Genomic DNA, 14,890 nt, shown 5'->3' with positions numbered 1-14,890 from the left:
CAAGGGTCAAATGTCGTCGTGAGTGGTGTTGTGTTGTATGAGCTCGTGTTCCAAATGTGACTGACTGCTCGAGTTCAAATGTGACTGACTGCTCGAGAGATTGGAAAGGAGGCTGCGGCTTCTCTTTGGTCTTCGCCCACGGACTCACAGCACGACTCGACTCATACAGTAGGCAGCCGGACAAATCATCTGGGTCAACCATTATCTCTGGTTGACCCTGGCCAGTCATCGACCGTGCCACTCGCTTTACCACCTCGTATGCATGGAACACGGGTCCCACTATGGAGGGCACGGGCCAGCAGCCATCCAGTTCTTCAGAAAATAGCCTTCGTTCTGTTGTGGTCGAGGCGCAAAAGGTTATCAATCAGATCAAGACAATGACCCCAGTCAAGGATCATGATGGTCCAGTCGCTGCATCCATACCTACGACTGCACTGGAAGATCATTGCGACTACACTGGAAGATCATTGCGACTACACTGGAAGATCATTGCGACTACACTGGAAGATCATTGCGACTACACTGGAAGATCATGGCGGCTGGCACGATCCAGACAAACCCTCCATGTCATTCTCCATCCTGATGATCTTGTACACTTCTACGGTCGGAATGACAGGTGTACCAGCCGAAGTCGTGCATTGCATGATGGTATTGACCATGGCCGCCGCGACAGCGCCGTCCAGAGAGGCTCTGCACATGAGCGGTCAAGGCTGTCTGAGACCGCCTTCCAAGCTCGAGATTCCTTCTTCGACCGGCGTAAGAGCAGGTGCCCGGCCCCCGTCCGGTCAATGATAGACCATACTCCACGACACCGTGCCAGAAGTGATAACTCCCTACTCCTCGCTAAAGCTGATCATGAGCAGCAAAATCAGTTCTGGGATTGCCCCACGACAATTCTAACCCCCGTGCATGTCGCTCAAATCAAACACTGACTTCACCTTCCTCCTCTGTTGAACCGTTGCTACCACTTGAAAGCTGGGTGGAAGCTTCATCTTCCGTAGGATGCTCGCCCCTCCCGTGGGTCTCTAGCACCTGGTTGTTTCTGATGTCGGATAATATCCGTCCAAAATACGCCTTGAGGGTTCTCAAGCCCCGCAGGTAACCTCGGTCAATATCTTTCGGGTGAGCAGGCGGTGCTTGAGCATGCGGAGGGAGTTCGTCTTCGCCGGTGACGCAGTTTGCAAAGTCCACGAGCTTGATGTCGATCGGAGGAGGCCACTTCTTGCCTTCCTTTTGCTTTTGCTTGGCGATATCGATGCCGTTCTTCGCGGCCTCTTCCGCCTCACGCGACTTGTACGGCTCGGCATCATACAGCATGAGTAAGGAGCTTGCGTAGAACCGATAACCGGGCAGCCTCCGCACCATGCTCTCCAGCTTGTTGAGTTTGTGCAAGATGGTAGGGATATGCCTTGCCACACTATCGTAGCTGACTCCGTCGTAAAGAAACCTTGTCAAAGCCTCCCTGAACTGTTGTCCAGCTTTGAGGTCCCGGCCATAATATTTGTCCTCATACGAGACCTTTCCTGTCCTCGCATTGAAAGTCTGCATGCCACAGACTCGGACACCCAATTGCTGTGAGGTCGTTGATTTGCACTTGCTGCGTTGAGATTCCATCTTCTTTCTGCTGGCTTCCACACCAAATTGTCTCGTGCCCATCTTCAGATCGAGTACACAGGGTCGTCCCATGCCACTGGTGAGATCCTCGAGCAGGATGAAGAACATCACTCGATCTCCGGAAGCAGTGTAGGTCTTTTGGGCCTCTTTCGGGTTGGAAGGTATCAGGCTTGTCTGAGAATGCTCCCTGGTGCGGTTGTTCGAGTTGTTCTCTCGGTTTCCCGCTCCATTCGGCCGGGATTTGTCTTTCGCTGAGCGGCTGGTGGCCGGATCTTGTTCTCTGCGCATCCCATGGGCTTTGAACTGCGTCGGATCCTGGTCCATTGCAAAGACATCGTTCCCTGTATCAGGTCCGAAATCGGTCGTGTAGGCTTCGTCCTCAAAGTACTCGAGGTCAGGAGTCTCCTTTGTGTTCACCGACGGCCGCCTACGTCGCAAACCCATGCCGGAATGACGTCTCTTGATATGAGTCCTGCCTTCTGCGCCAGATCCGCTGGACATCTCGCTGCCTGTTGTTCTGACTTGCTCGAGGTTGTATTTGAGGTCATCAGTGGCCGAAACGGATGCAGAATAGATGCTGCCTGTATCACCAGTGTTTGACACCGCTTCGCTGAGGGGGGTCATGTGAGGCGCTTCGTTGCTCGACATTGGAGCATCAAGTTGACCATCGGATTGGCTCAGATCTTTCACCTCTGTTTGAGGGAACGAATGGACAGAGAGATTACTTCTGCGTCGACGTGTGTGAGAGCCTTTGACTCGTGGAAAGGAACTATGTGGAGGTAGATGGCGGCGAAAGTACTGGACAGGTGGTGGACCGAAGACTTCGCGGAGAATCTTGTCCTTCAAGCCTTCATTGACGGTGGTATGACCCCAGCTGTTGGAGTGTTCCGGCATTGACGGTCTGCTGGGCGAGCTTTCCGGCAATTGCGAGTCCTGTGCCATAGAGTCCGTGGCGTCAAAGTCCCGGCTGCGCTTACGGCCATGGTTTGGGTCAGCACTTTTTGGCCGCTCCGGCAGAGCAAAGTAGTTCGAAGGAATTATGTGTTTGTTCTGTTCAAGGATGACCTCGGGAATGCTGCCAATTTGTTGGATCGAGTGGCTAACTATTCGTGGATGATCCCCCGAGGTCGACACAACGGGCGCAGACCCAGCGTCCAACGCGCCATTTGTCTCAGCACCATGCGCCTGGTCTGGGCTGGGATTTGTCTTCTCGTCTGACCCGACATCTGGGTCTTGCGCTTGCTTCGGGAGTTTAGAAAAGGTGACATTCAGAACACCGATATATCTACTTCTGTCAGCGACGTTCCCGCCTTGGCACTTTCGCCTCGACTTTTGATGCGACAGCGGCGAGTATGGGACATACCTTGGAAGGAATTTGAGCATATCAGGGTGCCTTTGCTCAATTCGTTCGTAGAATTCGTTCTCCCTGTTATTCAGCTGTTTACAGACGGCCCGACGAGAAAAGCGGAAGATGGTTGAATGTCCACCAACTTGATGCTTGTAGGGTTCAAGCACAACTTTGGCCTTCGTCTTTGGTGGTGCTTGAGAATCGGTTGGCCTACGAGAAAGTGTGCTCCGCTGGGTGGGCGTCGTTGACACGTCCTCCGGATGACTCTGGAGACCAGCTTCATCTCCAGATTCGAATTCCGATTCGGACGTACTGACGATCGCCGTAGTGGGAGCCTCTGAAAACGGTGACAAGGGCGGTGGCTCCTCTCTGGCTGCCTCATCCAACGGACGATAATTTCCGTGGAAGATCTTCTTCTCATGTTGCGAGACAACAGATATGTCGATATGCTCGGTAGCTCCAAGGGCTTCGTGAGCCTTGTTGTCAGTGGAGAGCACAATTTCATCCGTTGAAGCTGGAAGTTGCCGCGCAACATTGGAAGCTGGGGAGATGATTTCACCGGGCGAAGTGTATTGCTCGATCTCTTCTATCGACGGACCGGAATGAGGATAGTAGACGGCGGCCGATATGTGTTCCTCCTCAGTGGGGTGCTGATCCTCTGCCTTGTCCACACTTGCAGCGTTGTCAGCGGGAGTTGAGGCACGCGAAGCCTTGTATGAGACTTTGCTCTCATGCAGGTCTGGCCGCTGAGCGAGATCTTGTTGTCGGAAATATGGATCATGGTCATGCTTGAGCGGCGAGGCGGTTTGAGAACCATACACACTTGTTGAACGGCTGGCATCTCGTGTAGAGGCTTGGGGATCAAGCGGCTCTCTCGAAGATCGACGTGTTGCCCACAGAGATACCGTGTCTTGCTCGGCGGGGCTCGTAGGTCGCGAGGGTGGCTCGAAATGGTCACCCAGAGTTGGTACAGGAGACTCAGAGCCGGTCATCGGGTTAAAAATACCCATCATATGGCTGGCCTTTCTGCTCCGTGCATTCCCCCCGGCTTCTGGTTTCTTGACCGTCGCCTCAATGCTCTTGTCGACAAGCGTCCGGCCTCGACTGACGCTACGCTCTGTACGTGGGCCTTTCAAGGCGGTCCGCATCGATTCACCCCTTTCGTACATAGCATGTTGCCCATTCTCCCGGTCGGAAAAGCCTGAGATCTCGGATGCAGTTCCGCTGTTTAGGCTATGTCGTTTGTTTTCCGTCTCTTGAGCATCCCCCATCGCGACATTGAATCTGTTGGCCCACGGATTTGAGTCGGAAGCTATCCGCCGCACGCCGTGGAGCGGTCCTGGCGAAGGATAAGAAGTCGAAGGTGGAATGTCTACATCACTAAAGGATTCTGACCTTCGGATCCATTCCAGCGTTCGAGGCGAGTGGGTGCGAGGCGTCTTGTCGGTCTCGGGAGGGAAGAGTGGATGGGTGACCAGGGTGGACATGTTGAAGGGCACCTTCCGGAGCGGATTCGAGGCAGGAGGCGTCCTTGCAGCGTCTAAGGAAGTGGAAGGGTCGCTTGGGGGGGAGACATAGTGTTCAGCAAAGACACTGTCTCTTTCTGATAGCTGTGGGATCTGATCGCCCGCGGTGGCTGCTCTGCGGAGGTTGTGACCCGGATTTCTGCCATTCCTTGTATTTGTAGAAGGGTATATTCTTTTTGTTCCCCGTGAAATTGGAATGGGCTTGGTATTCGACGAGGGACTCAGGCTGGTTGTAGTGGAAGACGAGCCCGAGGGACGGCGGACAGTCGAGTGCCCATTTACCGTCGAGCCTGGCGCGGACGGCCTTCCGGCGGGAGCGCTACTTGACATGGGGAGGACATCGGGTCTCAATGGCTCCCCTGGATCGGTGTACGTGCGTGGCAGGAAGATACCACTCGTGGAACAGTGATTCGCCAGGAATGACCCGCGGAAATGGGTGGAAGGTGAGAAGCGAGGGAGGCACAAACGTCGGGCAGCGCTGAGAACTTCAACGTGCTGGGAATGTACCACGGAGCAGGTACAGCATCCGGGAGAGGGTGGATAGGCGGTCAATCTCTGGTGGGACAGACAAGAGTCGTCAAGCACGCACGTGGAGGAGCGAGAGGCTGAAGGAAGAGATCAATGATGATTCGGTGAACGAGTAGCGTCGTGTTGATTGCCCAGTTCTCTCGCGGATGTACAAAGCACAGGCGCACGGTGCCTGTGGCGATCCCAGGTGTGATAAAGTCAGGAAGGAGTCAATGTGATATGATGGACTCGTTACAGAGTTCTCATCTTGACGTGTGAACACTATCTACGGACTACATACTTCCACTGTGGTCCTCAAAGTGGGCAGCTACGGGAAGGTGTCGAGCGGAGTGCTTAAGCGCAAAAAGCTGACTCCGACTTCTCCATATTATTTCTGCTCTGCCTTGATCATTTGTGCGACGCGATGACGTTGAGGTTTGAGCGAAGGACTTCACCGTCAGAGGTTGGCCAGTAAGACGACGCATCCGAGGTCAAAAACCGCGAGCCCACAGTATACAACTTCCGCTCTTCCTCTCTCCCTCTCTCTCCGAGCACGGCACTTTTGACCTCCAGGATCTTCACAATGTTTATTCCCCAAGAATGCCCCTTGACCAAAGCTTCGACCCGCTCAACCAGGGGCGTGCGGCATCTACCCTGAACACGCTATCCTCATGGTCAACTGACCAATCCTCATTCTCAGCTGTAGCACGTTGTGCTCCCGTGCATAATCGACTATGACTGCCGGGCAGCGGAAGATGCTGTCCGCGTCGCATTAACGCAATCCTCCAGCAATATGAAGCCACGTCGTGCGGTCCGAAACGAGGCCTGCCCCATGCCACCCTGATCGTCGAAGTTCGAAGGGCCCGGACACCCAGGCGCGGAACAGGTTGATGTGCAAGCTCGGTACGAGTTGACGCTCAGCACGACTGTTGAGCCACGTAAGGCTCGGATGCAGACACGATGAGACAGCGAAGTAAACCATTAAGAGCTCAAGAGCTGGGCACATGTGGCATTGAACGAGGTGTAGACATCTGTCGTAACAATTTCATTATTTATACGGACGTCGATGCCCAGGTACTTTGGTCAGATCTCAGAGAGCGGACCAAGAAATCCTATCCCGTCTTTCCGTGTTCCTTGCCATCAGATCCTTAAAAGTCTCAAGAGCGACGGCAAGACGCCTAGCGAGCCAGCCCTATATCTGCATGTGCAACAGAGAACTGACACTGCAGTTTCTTTCCAGATAATTTTTCGCCACCTTGACTTTCACGCAACGCTGTCAATTGCACCGCCTTCTCGAAGTGCAAAATTCCTAGCTCAGGCTGCAGCTGGAGTCAACAAATAGACATTGAAGGTACAGGTTTCTTCAAGCCCCAGTCGATATCAGCAAGTCGCAGTCCAATGCCACGACGCGCGTGTCGAAGACTTTCGGTCGTTCTGTAATACCTCCCCGAGCCTATCACGATCACCCCAGCATGTAAATTCGTTGATTCGATGTCGAGATTCTCATGTAGACGTGCCCTAGATTCCGTCGAGGACAGCTTGGCTATACGCCACGTTTGGATTGTTTATCCTTCTGGCTGGGGTTCAACTACGTACTTTTCCGTCACTTTGACTTTAGTCCGCTCATCTCCAGGCTCCTCCGTCAGCGTTTTTGGCGAAATCCGGATCAGAGCACCGGACGTCCGAGGTTTGATGGCCCTCCTGGCACAGCCGGCAGGAGAGTGCTTTGCCACCGTCATGAGCATCCTCAGGAGGATACTGATGAAAAGGGTGGTCACGGCGATGGTCGCTGACATTCACAGTGGTGGATTAGTTTTCCACGACCAACATACTACAAGCGTTACGAACGAATATGTCACTCTCTCAAGACATCATGAATGTCAGAAACTTTTCACATGACTTTAAGAGTGACGCCAGGCTTAAGAGGTCCAGAGGAAAAGTATCTGCATGGGGCACCCCGATAAGCAGAAAAATACCTGCGTTCGGATTCGCAGGGCAGTGTGAACGAGACGACTTCAAGAAGTGAAGACAAGACGACACAACCATCGCCTTCCTAGCAAATATCCGTTTCCGAAACTATTGCAATGCGAAATATCCAAACTTCTCCCCGCTGAACTGTAGTGCAAGACTGGTATTGGCAAGTTGATTCACATCAACTTCTCTCCGCCATGAATGTCTGAAATAGCCGAACAGAGAGGTGTGCCCGTACGAAACACTGCACCTTGGAAGCCGATTAGTCTGAGAAAGAATTGACTTGACGATCACGTCGGCCCTTCGGTCTCTCAGTGATCGTTTCAAAAGACAGTTAATCACGTGAAAACGCGTCTTTTCTCTGTCATTTGAAAGCGCGTCGGGCTTCAGTCAACATCCTACTCTGAAGAAGGCGACATTCGATTAGGTCTCTATGACGGTGTGGTGGCAATGCCTCCAGAGATAGCAGACTCTGACGCCGAGTCTGATTTCGGTTCACCCATCAAACAAGCGCATATGTCAGGATATACAACTGAGACCGTCCACCCACCACTCGCCTCACCATCTGAAGTTGATTTCGATCAGTTTCTCGACCCGACCCAAAGACTGTCGTCTTCTGCTTCATACCAAGTTAACAATATTAGCCAGGTCGACGGGTCCGGCGACAACAGCACTCGAGCTGGGGCAGATGGAGCGAGTGCGGATACTCATTTCACATCACTTTCACTTCATATGTCGCCTGCTGTAAAGGCCAAAAAAAGAGCCCACAGTGCTCTACAGGAAGTTGTCAACGATGCGTCACATGACGGCTCCGACAAGAAAGCAAAGTCTAAAAGGTCGAAAACATATGGTGCAGCGTCCAGGTCGCGATCTACCTTGGGCGACGACCTATTCGCACCCTCTCTAGCATCACTATCAGAACTCAATAATTTAAGACCAGAGGACCCTGACACAACTACAGCAGGCCGAGAAGTATCCGGCTCACCCTCGGCATCGATTGAGCCAAGCATGCTGGCAGCGTCGAGTTCAGGTAGACCTACTGGAGTGAACTCAGCCCTTGGAGGACCCGTACCCGAAGCAGCACCACTCATGACAACTTCAATGGCTTCCATAGGCCAATATCAATCCATCAACTTGGATTTTCGTGGAGGCTTAGACGTCAACGCCAATCCATTTGGGCCAATGAGTCAGGTATCTCAGGAAGGGGAGCCCAACCAAGGGAGAACTGAGAACCGCAAAGGCTTGCTACAAGCCGCTGGACAGCAACCACCACACCTCTCTATAAATCCTTCAAACCTTGATGTGACAGAGGCACAACTACTGTCCCCCACGACTCAGTCATGTCCTCAACCGTCGGCCATAAATCCGGCCCGACTCATCCCAACCGACGACCCTGCCCCCCCTTCAGACGTAATCATTCATCCTCAGGCATTCGAGGCCACAGCCGAAGTCACCGACCCTGCTGCGGAGACCGTTCTTCCATTCACAGAAAAGCTGCCGCCCAAAAAGCGTGGACGCAAAGCCAAGAATTCAACATTGACCTCAGCATTGCGAGCTCCAAGTCTCAGTGAAGATGCTGACGAACTTGCCCTACCGAGTATGCCACCACCCAACCGGTCTCGTCGGACAACTGTCGACTCCATGTCTCAAGCTTCAGAGGTGTCAGGCCCGGCCTCCTCCACTAAACCCCGAAAACGAGGAAAGCCCATCGCTGTAGACGCGGCAGTAGAAGCTGACGTGTCATCACCAGCAAAACTACCAAGCAACGAGCTCGATTTGAGTGATGGAGCTATGATAGAGTTACCAAAAGAGGCATACAAGCCGCGGCCAAGTCGCTCACGGTCCAAGGTAGTCGAGGATGAAACCCCACCGCGAAGGCCCGACGAATCATCTCCAGTGAAGCCCACATCCAGTGGGAGCAATCTGAGCGACGAAGCGGCTATCGGCCTGCCGAAGGACAACTACAAACCTCGACCGAGTCGATCTCGATCAAAGAAGGTCGTCGACGAGGTACCCGGTCTTCTGCCACCAGAAGAACAGCCCGACCATCAATCGCCGGCCAGGAGCGTAGCTATCAATGTCCCAGAGGTGGAAACACCTCCCGTGTCTTCGACGAAATCCAGCAGCAAAAAAGGCCGCAAAAGCAAAGTCAAGCGTGCGAAGACATCGGCCGCAGCTCTCCTCAAACAAGTGGAGCCAATGCTAAGCGAGGGCGAAGAGGATGTCGTCTGGATGGATACGAAGCCGGCGCCTGTGAAACTCGATCTACCCCCTGAGTTAAAGGCTCTCAAAAAAGAGCCCGATGTGCCGGATTCTCACGAAGACGAAGACTTTAGACACAGTCACGAGCGCACGACAGGCAAGGACACTCACATAACAATTGAGGTACTCAGCAACGCGGAGAGTAAGAACCCTGTGCCAGAGCCTAAGAAGCGAGGCAGGAAGCCGAAGAAAGTGCAGCAGAAGGAGGAAGAGAAGGCGGTCGACGAAGAGGAAGACAAGCCGCCGCAGGATGATGACATGCAAAAGCGACCTGCATTGGCCGAAAAATCCAGTAATGTCCGTGGCCCAGGCCCAGGCCCAGAAACCCTCGAAAGCCCGACCGGTAAGGGCGCCAAAACGACTCCCACCGTTTCGCCCTTCACGTCCCCCGAGCCAGAATCAAAACCACAGTCAAAGGCCACAAGAGCACCGGTGGAAGAGAAAGAAAACCGACCCCTGACCACGCCGGCGAAGCCGAAATCCTCCGCACCGCCACCGTGCTCGGCGGAGAAAGGCCCGACGAAGCACTCCCCGATCACCAGCCTCACGACCTCTGCACGAAAAGCCACCTATCGCATCGGTCTATCGCGACGCCAGAATATTCCGAGTCTCTTGCGGAAGGTGGACAGGCACAAGCCACCGCCGAAGAACGTGGCGATCAAGCAAAAGGAGAAGAAAGTCAAAGTGGACGAAACCCACGACGGCGATGAAGGAGGTGGTCGTGATCCCGGTGAGATGAGGGGCCCAGATGGCATGTTGATCGGATGGGAGTTTTAAAAAGAAGATGGTGGTTCGTTCATGCTTTCGCTGGTCTTTTCCTGGTCCCTTCTCTCTGGCTCATTACTGCCGGCGCGCATTGTTCATCATCACGAACCTTATGACTTGACGAGAAGACAAATCATGCGGACGACCGCAGCACATGGCACATGGCACAGCAGGGCGGTGATGGTGCCCGACAGTGGCGTTCGACCACTTACTAGAAGAAAGAAGAAATGGAGAACGGTCTGTCATTAGATACTTATGTACAGTATGCATTCCAGCTTGCAGGGAAGTTTTAATCAACTCTCCGCACTGCTCTTTGGTACATTGTACGGTACGGAGTGGAATGGCAGACTGTCCATATTGCTGCGGAGTGAATATTGAGCTTTACCCCTGCTTAGCTTTCGAGTGCCACCCCGAGCCTTGCAGATCCCTGCGGTAGAATAGCATATGCAGGACCGTCACTTTGGCTTTACCGGGTGGGACAAGATACGCTAGACACTAGAAGACTCTAGCGAGACAGCAGGCCGGGGCCATGATGCCGACGTTGCGAACAGGAACCAAGGACGTCTGTGGAAGTCCCTCATCATTATGAGCCCGTCATATACCGCACGACCGTCCCGTCCGGCCGTCCGTGTCTAGTACTGTTACACACACAAAAGATGATAATTCTGGAAAACTCGACTCCACTCCACCCGGCTGACCGTTGTGGCCCACCAACAATAGCATCCCAGAACCATCCCCCCATTGTTGGTTTAACAATCATGAAATCTCGCTCCCGGTCAGAGCGCCCCCGGTCGTGCCGTACAACTACATGTAGAGTGTGCCCGACAGACTCCTGTATCAAAGTGGTATCACAATTTTAATCCTGTGTCTGGATCTTATTATCCCCCCTCACAACCTCTGAATAGCTCGGCGGCGCGCCAGGCTCGTCACTTCCTGCGCCGACGCTCGGGCCCTCAGGCACGTGCGGGCCTTGACTCTGGCTGCCGTTGCTCGCCGGGGGCGGTGGAGGTGGTCGATTGCTCCCCTGGCCACTCGGCGGAGGCGGAGCAGGTCGATTGTGTGCCTGGCCCTGGCCTTGCCCTTGCGTGCCGTAATCTCGTCGTGGTTCATGCCGAATATAATAATATGTGACTCGTCCGCCGTGCTGGCCGCCTTGGCGTTCCGCGTCAGGTAGCACTTCATAGTCGTAGTCGCGCTCGGGGTGGCGGGCGATGATGTACCACGCGTGCAGGAGGCCCGGGAGATAGCCCAACATGCAGAGGAGGATGTTGATCAGGGAGTCGACGGAACAGAGGCCCGATTTGATCCATACTGTAAAGTGTGTGTTAGTTGGTGTTTGTGTGGTTTAGAAAGAGAAGGGCTACGAACCTGCAATAGGAGGGAATAAGATGGCGATGAGGCCGAGGAAGAGGTCGCCGCAGGACATGGCGAGGGTGGTGGATCGTTGGGTGACGATGATGGGCATGCAAAGATGTGAGTGAATGCTATGAGAGGCGTTTATATGGCGAAGATATTGATCGTGTTGCCTGCGCAGAAGAAACGAAGATGCCTGGTGGTGGGTGATAAGCGTCGAAGGAGATTTAATCGCGCATTGGCAGGTGAAAGTCCGGGGTCATGCGAGGCTGAGGAGGGGATGTGAAGAGGCTGAGCATATGACGCAACGGAGCCCGCCGGTCGCACCAGTCGTACGAAGTGGTACGAGTACGGTAGAGACGAGTACGGTAGAGTAGTCGTACCTACTTTGTTCATACTGCAAAGTGTTCGGCGAGATATGCAGCACGGTGCAAGGCATCGTTGAAGGGCATCAAGACACATTGCTGCACGTGAAGAGAGTACTGTACTGTGTCCATCACAGCGATCACGGTGATACTTCGGACTCAATGAAATCAGGGGAACAGCTAGGTTGAGATGAGGCGGCACTGTGTGAAGGACGAGCATTTCCAAGGCGGCGCCACAAGTTTACCAGAGAATCAGATGCCGTGGATCTTTCTGATCGAGACTTGACGGATGTGTAACCGTTATATGAACTTGACTCGAAGCACATGAGAGCTAGTATCGACTTTCGGGCATCCACCTTGCCATGTCAGTGCTCAAGCTACGTTCGAACAAGGGTTGACTGGGAACGGACTTTAGTGTGGGCTCGTAGAAGCAGAAATGTGTTCTTCTCGGCCAGTAGGATTCCACGGCTAGTCATAGTACCCAGTGACGCAAAGAGACATAATGGTCCCATGGAGATGGCTGGTGAATATAGAGTACTGCAGCCAGCACTGGCGTGACGATTTTCATGCTCATGACCCGCCTAGCGTGGTGCTTTGCGGATGTTCTCCTCGAACACGACTTCGATTCTCTCATGGTCGCTTCGTTTGTATGCCTGCAGCTCATGAAGTATGGAACAGCTCGGGGAAGCCGAAGATATTGGCGCTGGCCTGCTTTGTTCATCGATTCGGGCTGTACATTCGATAGGCACGACCGAATCCAGATCAACATCTCGACTGCTCTCGTCAATGCCGCAATTTGCCTCGTGACAGCCGTAGTGCTAGCGGCGGTCGGCATCCATGCCATGTAAGAATCCCCGCGAACGGGGGTGTCCGTGGTGTCAGGAGTGTTGACATTCGTGTTCTTATTCCCGAGACGGTTGAGCGACGCTGTGGTATAAAAGGCTATCCAATGCGGGATGCTGGCGTGCGTACCCTTATGAGGAGGCCATATCTTCGTCGTCGCTCGAAAATGCTTCGAAGGCTCCGGAACGTCGTACAGTGGTCTGTCCTCACACATGTTTCCAGCCATTCCAAATGAGAATGTGCTGCTCATCAATGGCACAAATCGCACCATTTTCCTCCCGTTTTTCCAATGAGTTCTCGCCTTCCTTCACCCATCTGGCCATTTTCCTCTCCACATCCTTCATAGTCTTCGTTTCTCGTGGGAGGACGGTCCTTCGGAGACGATTCGTCCAGACTCCAGTGACGTACTGCGTAGCGGATACGAAATTCTCATCAGGACCGGAATGTGTAATATTGTATGCATCCACAGTGTATCCGACCCTTACAGAAGGATTGACGTAGATCCTCTGCCCCGCTCCAGGGATGGTGACATTCATATCGGTATGTATGAGGCAACACTCACTTGCTTCGAGGTGCTTTGAGGCGAGACTGTCGCTAAGGGCACGAAACCGCAGACCTTCGTAAAAGGGAGCACTATCCATCACGATCATCCCGTTCCAGCACGAAGACACTTTTGTGGGCAGACCCTTAAGCATGGTCTCACGAGAATCTATGCCGCGGAAATAGGGAAATGTAGACTGGATCGTTCCAAGTCCCTCGGAATCACGGAGAGCGAAGGTGTCGTAGTATGCAGGTGGGAGGTGGAAGTCGAGCGCACATGCCGCCGAGAAAGAGCCTTGATTCGTTGCCAGAAGCGTGAGGACATCCTGTGGCCGAAACACAACGTCGTTAAGGAATAGTACCTTGTCGAATTTCGGGCCCTGCTCATCATGGAATTTGAAAAGCGGACCTAGAGCTCGATTCCGCAACCGCGCAAGGTAGGGAATCCTTCGTAGCTCTTTGCCCCATTGCGTCCCGACGGTTGTGGTCTGGATCCAGCCTTGGCGGGGAGTGCCCTGCTCATCGAGAGGCCCGGCGTTGATCTCATCGGCGTGTGTGGTCGGATCTAAGATTGTGACATGGGGGATGTTGTTCTGCACCAGTACATCATCCAGTTGTTTGAGGACCTCTTTCGTGTTGTCCAAGCTCCCTGACTCCAGGATGCTCACGTAGACATTTTCCTTGCCTAGCACGTCTACCAGGTCGAGAAGTGCCTGGCCCCATCGCTCTGATATCACCCGGGCGTTTGTCCAAAATTGCGCAACGATGTAGATCTTCTGGTCCCGTACGGGCGTCGGGAGAACGGCAGAGGAGGTATACGTGTGCGATACAAGGTTGCGACTGAATTCGCGGTGGTGTTTCAGTATGGTCAGGACGTCAAGGACGAAGAGAGCGCAGAGCAAATAGAGCAGTAGACGGACGAGACGTCGTGGCAGCGAGGATCGACGGTAGGAACGGCGGAGCATCACGGCAGCGAGGGCGAGTGATCCATCTGCTCCTGTATTCGAAGCATCATAAGGAAAGTGGTGTGGATGGCAACGGAAAATGCAACGAAGCGCTCTGGTGGGCTTGGGCCGGCCGTCTGACTCGTCTTAATTAGAAGCAATTAATTTGGTGAGCGTCTGGAGCGGAGCGTGAGCCCCTGAGTTACGCTTATGTAAGCGGTCTGAGGCTTAAATAAATTGCCCCCAATTGACGCCGAGATGAATGAGATGTGAGTGATACACAGTAGATAAATGAGAGGCAGCAAGCACAACACCAGATATGTCAGCCACTTTGGCTCTGACTTGGAAGCCCAGAGCAGGAGTTTTTGAGAAGATTTCACTACACCGGTAAGCTTCATTCATCCAGCCGGCATACATGAGAGGAAACCACTCAGCTGCTTCACGAGCTTGCTGTCTTCCTCCAAGTTTGGCTCATTGCTTCCATGCGGTTAATCCCGGCACTATGTCGAATCTACATCCAGACCGACGACGAGGTGACCATTCAGTGGATGAAGGCGCTACCACAAGCGTTGACCACCTGGAATTGGACGGGAGGTGAGAGCGCCCGCTTATAGTTGTGATCACCAAGCTTTGATTGGATATGTTTGGTATCATGCACTCAATCCACCAGGAACACTGACCTACAGTGATCAAAGGACAAATCCATGCGCCATCGGGACCATCTGGCAAAGTCCTCGGCCTCGATCGTCCACCATGAACCAGCATTCTGGGTAAGGACAGATTGGAAGGTTGTCCTGGCAGAGAGCCAAGAGAAGCGTGAACACATTCGACGCCGCTTAATGGGCCTTTTTT

At 53.5% G+C, this 14,890-nt stretch overlaps 4 protein-coding genes across 4 annotated transcripts; 1 reads left to right on the top strand and 3 right to left on the bottom strand.

The window, feature by feature from the left end:
- Positions 1–921: 921 nt before the first annotated feature.
- On the bottom strand, positions 922–4,818 carry G647_07059 (uncharacterized protein; the record flags this gene model as incomplete). Its single annotated transcript, XM_008731376.1, has 2 exons — positions 922–2,902; positions 2,978–4,818. 2 exons carry the CDS (start codon positions 4,816–4,818, stop codon positions 922–924), a joined length of 3,822 nt encoding a protein of 1,273 aa, XP_008729598.1.
- Positions 4,819–7,416: 2,598 nt separating this feature from the next.
- G647_07058 (uncharacterized protein) lies at positions 7,417–10,005 on the top strand (the record flags this gene model as incomplete). The annotated part of the gene is made up of 1 exon (XM_008731375.1): positions 7,417–10,005. The coding sequence occupies one exon, from the start codon at positions 7,417–7,419 to the stop codon at positions 10,003–10,005; it is 2,589 nt and encodes an 862-aa protein (XP_008729597.1).
- Positions 10,006–10,849: 844 nt separating this feature from the next.
- G647_07057 (uncharacterized protein) lies at positions 10,850–11,419 on the bottom strand (the record flags this gene model as incomplete). Its single annotated transcript, XM_008731374.1, has 2 exons — positions 10,850–11,304; positions 11,362–11,419. The coding sequence occupies 2 exons, from the start codon at positions 11,417–11,419 to the stop codon at positions 10,850–10,852; spliced, it is 513 nt and encodes a 170-aa protein (XP_008729596.1).
- Positions 11,420–12,760: 1,341 nt separating this feature from the next.
- On the bottom strand, positions 12,761–14,059 carry G647_07056 (uncharacterized protein; the record flags this gene model as incomplete). The annotated part of the gene is made up of 1 exon (XM_008731373.1): positions 12,761–14,059. The coding sequence occupies one exon, from the start codon at positions 14,057–14,059 to the stop codon at positions 12,761–12,763; it is 1,299 nt and encodes a 432-aa protein (XP_008729595.1).
- Positions 14,060–14,890: the final 831 nt, after the last annotated feature.

Source organism: Cladophialophora carrionii (genome assembly GCF_000365165.1).
Source record: "Cladophialophora carrionii CBS 160.54 unplaced genomic scaffold supercont1.6, whole genome shotgun sequence".
In the NCBI taxonomy this organism is placed as follows: Eukaryota; Fungi; Ascomycota; class Eurotiomycetes; order Chaetothyriales; family Herpotrichiellaceae; genus Cladophialophora; species Cladophialophora carrionii.
This window is presented reverse-complemented; position numbering and strand designations above follow the sequence as displayed.